The sequence below is a fragment of the Phodopus roborovskii genome, unplaced genomic scaffold, assembly GCF_943737965.1.
Source record: "Phodopus roborovskii unplaced genomic scaffold, PHOROB, whole genome shotgun sequence".
NCBI lineage: Eukaryota > Metazoa > Chordata > Mammalia > Rodentia > Cricetidae > Phodopus > Phodopus roborovskii.
The window spans coordinates 21,872,135-21,882,853 of record NW_026126407.1 but is presented as its reverse complement, the minus strand read 5'-3'; the positions used below and the strand labels follow the sequence as shown (position 1 = coordinate 21,882,853).

The window sequence follows — 10,719 nt, the reverse complement described above, 5'->3', positions numbered from 1 at the left end:
ATCTGAGATGTAAGGCAGAAGAGAAAAGTGTTTTAGGTGGCCTTCTCACTAGAGGTCTCAACATATGATCCCACAGAAGCCTTTTAGTATATAGTTAGATAAGCCAGGTATAGTAACAGTGGACAGGAGGGATCTAGCATCCCAACTCCAAGATCATCATACATAGGCTTTCACTCACCTGAATTCTCAAGCTAGGTTGGCTACTAGATACAGACAGTGAGGGCAGGTGTGAGGACAGGCCAGACATTCCCCCATGCTGTTCCTGAAAGTCAACAGGTGCTATTTAAATGAACATTATACGGAGTGTATACAAGCACCAATTAGTTGTTAATTACTAGCTACTTAATGGGATTCGGTGGCAAATACCTTAAAAGTATTTTCCTTAGGTCTATTTATTTTAGATTACATGTGTGAGAGCTTTGTCTGCATGTATGTCTATGCACCACATGTGTCTTATGGAACACATAAGAGCTAGGAACAGTTGTGAGGCATGTGAGTGCTGAGAACTGAGCCAGGTTCGGCTCAACAAATGCTCTTCACTGCTGGGTCATCTCTCCATCCCTAAATGACAAAGAATTTTATTACAGTTAGTCATACCAAAAAGAACTGGAATTGAAGTATTTAAATTCAGAAACCCATGAGGGGATCTAAACAGAGGGTGCTGTGTTCAAAATGTCAAGCAGTACTGCCACCTAGTGGAAAAAGAAAGAGGTGACGTGCTTTGTCCAAGAGTTAAATTGCTTGCTTCCCACTGATGACTGATACCTGAACTCAATGCAAGGCACCCATGTGGCGGGGAAGACAATAACGGACTTGTTTTTTAGTCTCTACTCTTTGGGGGACCTGCCATCAAGCTCCCCCCAAAAAAATCACACACGGAGACTTATTTTTACTTAGAAATGCCCCGCCTTAGCTTGGCTTATTTCTAGCCAGTTTGACTATGGGCTTTTTCCTTTCTTCTGTAATCTTACTTTGGCTCTTAGTTCATGATTGGCTGGGTGGCTGTCCCCTAACACCCTCCTCTCCTTGTTCTCTGGCTTCCCTCTAATGTTCTTCCCCTCCTATTAAATTTTAAATATTCTCTCTGCCTGCCAGCCCTGCCTATTTTCTCTCCTGCCTTGCTATTTGTCGTTCAGCTCTTTATTAGACCAATCGGGTGTTTTAGACAGGCAAAGAACCACAGCTTCACAGAGTTAAACAAATGAAGCATAAGAGAATGCAACACATCTTTTGCATCATTAAAAACAAATGTTCCACAGTGTAAACAAATGTAACACATCTTAAAATAATATTCTACAACATGGGAACCAAAACACAGATCCACAGTGACACTAGCAGCTGGCGAGGGGCAGGAGAGGGTTACCTTCTTCAGTTACCTTCATCTTTTGGGAATCTCAATGCAGGAAAACTAGATCCTTGGCTTTCACGAAGAAGAGAATTCAGAATGAGTTACTAGGAGGCAGAATCCAGTTTATGAAAACCTTTAGATTTTTAAGTGCGAGGGTTAAGAGAAGTAATGTGCTGGGAGAAGGCACATGAGGGTGGACTTCTCTGAGAGTCACACTCCGTTGTGTTTACACTATGGTCACACAGACTATCACCTTTAAAGGCGTGCCCAGGAACCTAGCTGAGATCCCAGGGTGGTTTTGTTGATTTTCTAAGCTTATGCATATTTATTTTCTTTCTGATATAATCATAATATTCCAAATGACCTAGCTTCTGTTCCTTTGGTTCTATTGTTACCTTTGTGGGGTCAAATCCTCAGCTCTGACAGCCCTGACAAGCCAGGTGTGGCCATCTGTTCTCTCTTTGCCAAAGCAAGAGGTAAGTACCAGAGGAAAAACAAAGGCAGAAAGTGTAGGCAATGTGACCACATTGTGAAGAGAAGAAATGAGGACCAGTGATGCCTGAGTCCATCTTCAGTTCCTGACATGAAGTTTAGCTTTTAACAGGGTAAGAGGCATGTATAGCTAAGAAGTCCTGGTCCAGATGCGGGGAAATTCCACTTTCTTTGCATTTATTGTCCCAGAAGTCTGGCAGCTGAAGTGAGGGACACAAGTGTCTCTCTCTGGAATATTTCCATTTCTGCCAGGATGGGTTCAGTAGCATCAGTGGAAACGAGGATAAATCATAGTCCTAAACTCTATCAGCATGTGCACCAAGGAGAAGAGGATAGCAGGGATTATGTAAATGAAAAGTGCAGCAACAAGTTCACTGTTAGGATTGGGAAGGTGGCTCCAAGGGTAAAAGCACTTGTCCAAGCCTGGGGCCTGAATTCAAACTCCAGTTGTGTAGTAGTGCACATCTGTATCCCAGCACTCGATTGTGAGATGGGAGGCAGAGACAAGAGTCAGGCAGAAACTTACAGGCCAACAAGCGCCAATCACATAAAGTGACAGAAGCAACCAGAGACCCACCTTAAAAAAGTAGGAGATCCAGACCCTGAGAAGTTGTCCTCTGACCTCCACATAGGCACTGTGGCGTGTACTCACTTACATCCTATCTCTGTCTTACAAATGCATGCAAAAACAAATAAAATAATACCTTGTCTGTTGTCTCAATTACATTATTATTGTCTCAATTAATTATGTTTCAGTGCAGAAAACCCAGTCTGCAGAGACCTGACTGGGTGTGGTAGGGTAGTGTGGTGGTAGTGATGATGGTGGCGATGGTGGTGGTGGGGTGGTGATGGTGATGGTGGTGATGGTGGTGGTAGTAGAATGCTTTGGACCTGTTTGGAGGTGAGATCATCCTTCAGAGAGAGAATGAGCACTGCAAAGTTTGAGCTGTAAATTTGCTCCAATCTCCAGGGGAAAAACTCTTAGCCCCAGCACTCATTAAACTGTTTTCTTCCCTGACTGTATCAGATAATTAGTGTGCTTTGCTTCCTGTGGGCCCCACCTCTGTCTGTCATACCAGGAGGAAACAACAAATGTCTTAGTTTACAAGCACAGGGCCAATAAACTGAAGGTTTTCACTCATCTTTCTGTCCAACATAAGACCCTATTTTCATGAAGTTAGTAGGATGGTCAACGCAGTCAAACTATTAAACTTGGGTAAAGGTTAAGCTATGTCTGCATTAACAAGTTACTAAACAAAGACTAGTTTTCTCACTTGAATTCATCCAGGGAACTTTCAAAGTTAAGATATGAATGTATTAAAGTGCTAATGTATGGACCAATCATTCCAGGTCCAAAACAAACACCCGCTAAGGTTCCCATTGCTCTTCCATAAGACACTTAGTGGGTGAGTCTCGAAGCAGAAAAATCGGGATGAAGCGCATGGAACTCCAGTATGGGACGGTGACCTTTCATGGACTTGAGATGACAAAGTGCTGCTTAGGAAAAAGGACTCTGTATTTGCAGGAATCACTGACAATCTTGTGTCTTTGAGTAAGGAACCTATAAATTTATTTTCTTAGCAAGAAGGAAGAACTCTATCTTCCTCCTGCTCTTCCCCAGGCAGGGAGAAAGGCATGGCTATACAAAGACTAGAAGGACACTAATTGGCTCTCATGGTTTCTGTCTCTGTACCTCCCAGATGACACTCAAATGATCCATGGGGAATTTGAACCCCCACCCCACCCCACCTCTGCACTGTCTCCTCGGTCTCACTGGAGAAACCATGGTTGTGGTGCCTTTCTCCTCATGACCCTCCACAGGAAAGTTATGGATCCCTGGGTATAAATAGGAAAAGCTCTGGGGAATCTGCCCCTGTCCCTTCGGTGTCTTTCTGCTTTATGACATTAAAAGAACCACTCTCAGTTTATCAGCTTCAGGGTGGATGGAAGAGCAAGAGGACAGCAGGCAGGAATCCCAGAGCAAGTGGCCCGCTGCAGGGAAGTCTCCTGTCCTGTTCAGACACAAACGTCAACTTGACAATATTCTCTATTGAGAATTCTTTCTTCAGTTCTGTACCCCATTTTTAATAGGATTATTTGGTCTTTTGTTGGCTAGTTTCTTTGATTTCTTTGTATATTTTGGATATCAGCCCTCTGTCAGATGTAGGATTGGTGAAAATCTTTTCCCAATCGGTGGGCTGCCGTTTGGTCTTGTCCACTGTGTCCTTTGCCTTACAGAAGCTTCTAAGTTTGAGGATGTCCCATTTATTAATTGTTGATCTCAGTGTCTGTGCTACTGGAGTTATGTTCAGGAAGTGGTCTCTTATACCAATTTGTTCAAGGGTACCTCCTACTTTCTCTTCTAAGAGGTTCATTGTGGCTGGATTTATGTTGAGGTCTTTGATCCATTTGGACTTGAATTTTGTGCATAGCAATAGACATAGATCTATCTGCAATCTTTTACACACCATAATCCAATTGTGCCAGCACCATTTGTTGAAGAGGCTTTCCTCCCCCCCCCATTGTATTCTTTTAGCTGTTTTGTTGAAAATCAGATGTTCATAGGTGTGTGGGTCAATATCAGGATTTTCAATTTGATTCCATTGGTCTACCTGTCTATTTTTGTGCCAATACCAGGCTGTTTTCAGAATTATAGCTCTGTAGTAGAGCTTAAAGTCAGGGATGGTAATGCCTCCTGAAGTTCTTTTATTGTATAGGGTTGTTTTGGCTATCCTGGGTCTTTTGTTTTTCCTTATAAAGTTGATTATTATTCTTACAAGTCAGTGAAGAATGGTGCTGGGATTTTAATGGGGGATTGCATTGAATCTGTAGATTGCTTTTGGCAAGATTGCCATTTTTACTCTGTTATCCTACCTAGCCGAGAGTATGGGAGATCTTTCCATTTTCTGATATCTTCTTTAATTTCTTTCTTTAAATCCACAAAGTTCTTATTATAAAGGTCTTCACTTGTTTGGCAAGCATTACCCCAAGATACTTTATGCTGTTTGTGGCTATTGTAAAGGGTGATGTTTCTCTGATTTCTTTCTCAGCCTCCCATGAAGGGATACTCCCTTAACCTAGAGACAGGAGAGAAGTCCTAGTCCCTTCTTCAAATGACTTGACAGAATTACATGACTCCACCTGGATGGCATAGCCCTACATGTGGAATGGGGGTAGGGGGTGGGAGGGGAAGGTGGTCAGGGTGCATGTGATGGGGAAGAGAGGATAAGAAGGAGGGAGGGAGAGGGAACTGAGATCAACATGTAAAATTAAAAAATAATAATAAAGTAAAATAAAAAAAAGAAAATCAGGATTTTTTTCCTGGGAGGGGGGAGATTCTCTTCCTAAGACTAGACCAGTGGTAGTGGTCTAGAACCTGTGGATAGTGAGCCCTTTGGGGGTAACATGTCAGATGTCCTGTATTCCAGATGTTTATTTTACAATTCATAAAAGTAGTAAAATTACAGCTATGAAGTAGCAATAAAATAATGAATGGTTGGGGGTCACCACAACATGAGACACTGTATTAAAGGGACACAGCATTAGGAAGATTGAGAACCACTGCTCTGGACAGAGGAAGCACCCATTGTCTAAGTCCTCAGGACATTTCAACCACTGAACAAGGCATTTGTAAAGGGGGTACCCACAGTCAGCCGTGCTGTTTGTCTCAGAGGAAGCTGACAAGGTTGGTATTCATGACTCAAGGGATGCTGGGAAATAGCTGTTGCAGAGCATCCTTTTATTCTCTTTCCATGCCTTGCATCCCCTGTCAGGAGCAGACTGAGTCAACAGAGACACTGGTGACACAGGACACTGGCTTAGTGTAAATTGCCAGCCTTGCTCTCTGTCATTTTCTATGCTGCCTTCTCTGTTAACATGAAAATTTTTTTGTTTCGTAGGCTTTCATGTTTAATATTAGTCATATGAAGTTCGCCTAAAACTTTGGTCTAGATAAAGCTTTACATTTCAGAAAACACTGACTCCTTAGTTAATTGAGACAATCAATTGAGCTCCTTACGCTCTGTGAGACTTCGGTGTGTTCTGTTGACTGGAATTACATTGACTACTACCTGGGAAAGAGGTTGACTCTTAAGAAAGAGTGGTTGATGGGTAAGGTTTGCTTCCAATGGAAAGCAGGAGAAAGCCAAATTGGTTCCCGTAAGGAAAACAAACAATCAAACCTGGCAGCAGTAAGAAAGAAATTAAGCATAAAGAAGCATTTCCCCTTGTTTGGCCAAGACCTCACTCTATCATCCCCTTACCACATAGAAAAATGGAAGGGTATATGGCCAAGTGCTTGCTTTTCTCAATGGCTGCCATTAGTTTATATATCGATGTTTTACCTAACTTGTACCAAATTTCAGTACTCTTCCTCTGGTGAGATTTCTTGGTTTGCTGGTTTAGCGGGCCTACCTGCACAGCTTCTCCTGCTCCTGCCCCTGCTCCAAGGCTGGAGGAGGGAACTCTGATGGGAGGAGCTTTATTGATATACTTATGGCATAAACAGATATCGTTCAAATCTGTGATCCTTTAAAGAAGGATCTGTAGTGCCCAAGCCATAGTCTGTTCCACTAATCAGGCAAAGGCCTAGAGATTTAAATAAAAGACAAGGCAGAGGGTCATTGGTGCAACTGGAATGCTGGAATGCCGAATGCCATTTATTGAGGGGGAGGAGTGGGCCTATATACTGACTTACAGCACAGTGGAAAACAAGAGTCAAGTGTGCAGGTTCTCCGGCTTAGTTCCTCCTCAGCAGATGTGTGTTAGCAAATCAGGCCAGAGTACCAGTAACAACTCTGGGGCAAGATGTTCCAGCCAATGGCTTCAGGCTTGCTCAAGGTGCCTTGGGGGTCCATGCAGGGCCTACAAGGATTAAAATATTTTGTTTTAATTAAGTACTGGAGGAACATCCTTCTTGTTGGTCCTTTAGAGGCCAGTCATCATCTTGTTAATTACTGTTAATTAATTATGTTAGTTAATTAAAAAATGTTAAGTAATACAGAATGAAGGTTTCTTCTTGATCACACATCAAGTGCCCATCATCAGGGGATGATCCTAACCATGATCTAATTTAAGAAGAGAGATTCACAAGACACTGAATACCACATGCAAAACTCCAGGTGTAGGATAAACCCTTAGAAGCAAATCCATCAAAGACCAAATGTGGAGGGTGGCTGAAAGTTTATACAACCTGTGGTAGAATTAAACAGGTAGATAAATTCCCATTTGGTGTGGATTACAGATTGTGGGTAAAATGGGCATGGTGGCTCATACCTGTAATCCCAACACTCAGGAGGTAGAGACAAGAGGATCAGAAAGAAGTTCAAGATCATCCTGTACTACATAATTAAGGTGAAATCCAGCTTTGGGGACATGAGACCATGCCTCAGAAGGGAGTGATGGTGCTAGAGACATAATTCAGTTGTTACAAGGACCTAGGTTTAGTTCCCAGCATTCATGTGGAGGCCCACAACTCCAGTTCCAGGGGATCTCATGTCCTCTTCTGGCCTCCTAGGGCACAGTACACACACAGTGCATAGATATACATGCAGGAAAACCACCCAAGCATACAAAATAAAAATAAAGAAAAAAAATATAGAGAATCTAATGTATGCTCTCTCAAGTCTAAGAGGAGACAGTGGAGAAGCTAACTTTTCTGAAAATTCTGTGACTGCCCAAAGTCACCAATCATTTTAACCAGCTTTGCTCACAAGCAAATGTGGTACTAGGACAAATGGCAAAGCAACCAGTTTGACGTGTTTACATAGAGCCTGGGTCAGAGGATACAGGACTTACAGGAAACATGTAGGATTTTCTAGTGTTTTAAAAAAAATACCCTTGAAGCTAGCCGGAGAGACAGATGGTTGCAATCCCAGTACTCAAGAGGCTGAAGCTGGAGAATCCTAACTTTTAGGCAAAACTCAGCTACATAATGTTATAGAGTTTGTGACAACCCACCCCGGAAAAGAACATAGGATCAATCCAACTGCAATTAAAATATGTATTGATCAACTACGTGGGATGAACAATGTCTGAGTCAAACTTGAGATTGCCATAGAAGTAGGCTAAGAGAAGGACTTTTGAATGGGAAAAAGCCACTAGAAGACCTCCAATATATCTGTTTAAGAAAGTTACAGAAGAAAAAAAAAAACAAAAAACAAAAAACCAGTTAGTCATATCTTAACAAGTTAGATAGCCATAGATGAACATTTTTGGGTGGGGGTCACTGAGTCAGGGTTCCTGGGAATTTATCTTCCAAGGATTGGAGTCAGAGACAAATGGCTAGTGAGTACCAAGATAGATGCCTGGAATAAAATGAAGTTTCTTTAGTGATAGTGATACCTTGTTCCAAAGAATTAAAAGCAAAATTATTTCCTCAAATTTTGAAATGTATTTTCATTTTCAAAAGATGTGGCTGGGGCACATAATTTGCCATGAGCTTGAAGCAACCTTGACTACATACTGTATTCCTGAACAACTTGGGCTATGGAGTGAGACTTTGTCTCAAAAAATATGCAGAATCTTTGGGCAAAAGTTTTGTTCATTTAAAATGCGGGGCAGTAGTGGTGTAGGTCTTAATCCCAGCACTCAGGAGACAGAGGCAGGCAGATCTCTAAGTTTGAAGGCAGTCTGGTGTACAGAGCTAATTCCAGGATGGCCATGGCTGTTACACAGAGAGACCCTGTCTTGAAAAAAAATATTTTCGGATTTTTTGTTGCTTTTTGACAGGATTTCTGATCGTCAAGTTGGAAGTATTTTATCCACTATTATAAGTAACACAGTAAACTATACATGGATGAAAAGTTTTCATAGAAATTTTAAGTATCATTAGTAATACTAATTTATCTCTCTGTATATCTATCTATAAGCACACACACATGTATGTATGTATGTATGTATGCGTATATAATTATTTCACATTTTTCTTAGGCGCAGTAGAGATGGGGACAGCCAATGACAGCACCTTCAGCCATTTCATCCTTCTAGGTTTCTCTGACCAGCCCCAGCTGGAGAGGGTCCTCTTCGCAGTCATCCTGCCCGCCTACCTCCTGACCCTGCTGGGCAACAGCACCATCATCCTGGTGTCCAGGCTGGACCCGCACCTGCACACCCCCATGTACTTCTTCCTCACACACCTGTCCTTCTTGGACCTCAGCTTCACCAGCAGCTCCATCCCACAGCTGCTCTACAACCTCAGCGGGCAGGACAAGACCATCAGCTATGTGGGCTGTGCTCTGCAGCTGGTCCTATTCCTGGGCCTGGGGGGTGTGGAGTGCCTGCTGCTGGCTGTCATGGCCTATGACCGCTTTGTGGCCGTCTGTAAACCCCTGCACTACATGGTGGTTATGAGCCCCAAGCTCTGCGTGGGCCTGGTCTCAGTGGCCTGGGGCTGTGGTGTGGCCAACTCTTTGATTGTGTCCCCAATGATCCTGTGGTTACTTTGCTGTGGGTACCAAAAGGTGAACCACTTCCTCTGCGAGATGCCAGCCCTTATCAGGATGGCCTGCACCAACACAGCTATCATTGAAGGCATTGCCTTCATCCTGGCAATAGGCATTATGCTGTCCCCTCTGGTGTTTATCTTGGTTTCTTATTTCTACATAGTGATGGCCGTGTTAAGTATGCCGTCATCCTCAGGAAGGCACAAAGTCTTCAACACCTACGGCTCGCACCTCACTGTGGTTTCCCTTTTCTATGGAAACATCAGCTACATGTACATACAGCCAGGAATGAGTTCCTCGAAAGACCAGGGCAAGTTCCTCGCCCTCTTCTACAACATGGTCACCCCTCTCCTCAACCCTCTGATCTACACGCTCAGGAACAAGGAGGTGAAGGGGGCGCTCAGGAGGCTGATTTGGGGGAAATGTAGGTTTAAGATAAAAATTATAATCAAAGAACTTTGGAACTCCCAAGATGTTAAAACCTTACAACCATGTGCAATACCACTAGCATCTGTCTGAACTGAAAGCAGCATTCGCTACAGACTTTTGGCCCATTTTGTTTTCTTATGTGTGAATTGTGAAGGAATATGTGATCTCTAATGTTCTAAAACAGTATGTATTGATGTCAGACTTGCTGACCATTCCTAATGCTCAAATGCCAACATGTACTGCTGAGGAAGGCTAAGAATGAGGACCATGCCATGTTCTAATGTCAGTCTGGGAGGGAGAATGAGTAACTGACTGAGAGAAATAGAATTTCCTTAACAGACTTTCTGAGTGTTTAGCCTTCACATCCCACCATATCCATTCTGAGATGCATAAATCCTGACAAGTGACTGTCAACATGAGCAAGAATTTCACCCAGCCTTTATTGCTCTCCCGCAAGATCTTTCCTTATCATGATGTGCCTATTATACTTTCACAACCACTTCCTCATGCAACAGCATTAGTGAAGGACCTTTATTTCTTTTTAATTGCAATTACTTATTTAGTGGGGGCGTACATGCCGTGGCTCACGTGTGGAGGTCAGAAGACAGCTTGAGTGGGAGCTGGCTCTTTCCTTCAACTATACAACTGTATGGGTCCTGGGGACTGATCTCAGATCATCACAAATGGCCCCAAGCACTTTAATTGTCAAGTCTTGTTTCAGAAAGTATTTCCAATGAAGGATCAAACATCTGATTAAACCTGTAGACACTGAATCTGTAAGATGGACCTGCTGCTTGTGTGTGCTGGTGACTATGAGTATCAGGGATAAAACTGTTGTTCAAGAATACATGACAAATAAAGAGACATGCATGGGATAGGGAAGGCTTGACAGGGACATCCAGGGGACAGCTTTGAGGTGGCATTTTATCTGTGTGATAAAAAGAAAGTCCCAATACATCTTTCTTGAACCAGGGAAGTTCATGTTTCTTCATGTCAGAGTGAGCCTGG

At 42.8% G+C, this 10,719-nt stretch overlaps 1 protein-coding gene across 1 annotated transcript; it reads left to right on the top strand.

Annotated features, from left to right (window-relative positions):
• Window positions 1–8,781: 8,781 nt before the first annotated feature.
• On the top strand, window positions 8,782–9,801 carry LOC127219846 (olfactory receptor 2W3). Its single transcript, XM_051181601.1, has one exon. It carries the CDS (start codon window positions 8,782–8,784, stop codon window positions 9,799–9,801), a length of 1,020 nt encoding a protein of 339 aa, XP_051037558.1.
• Window positions 9,802–10,719: the final 918 nt, after the last annotated feature.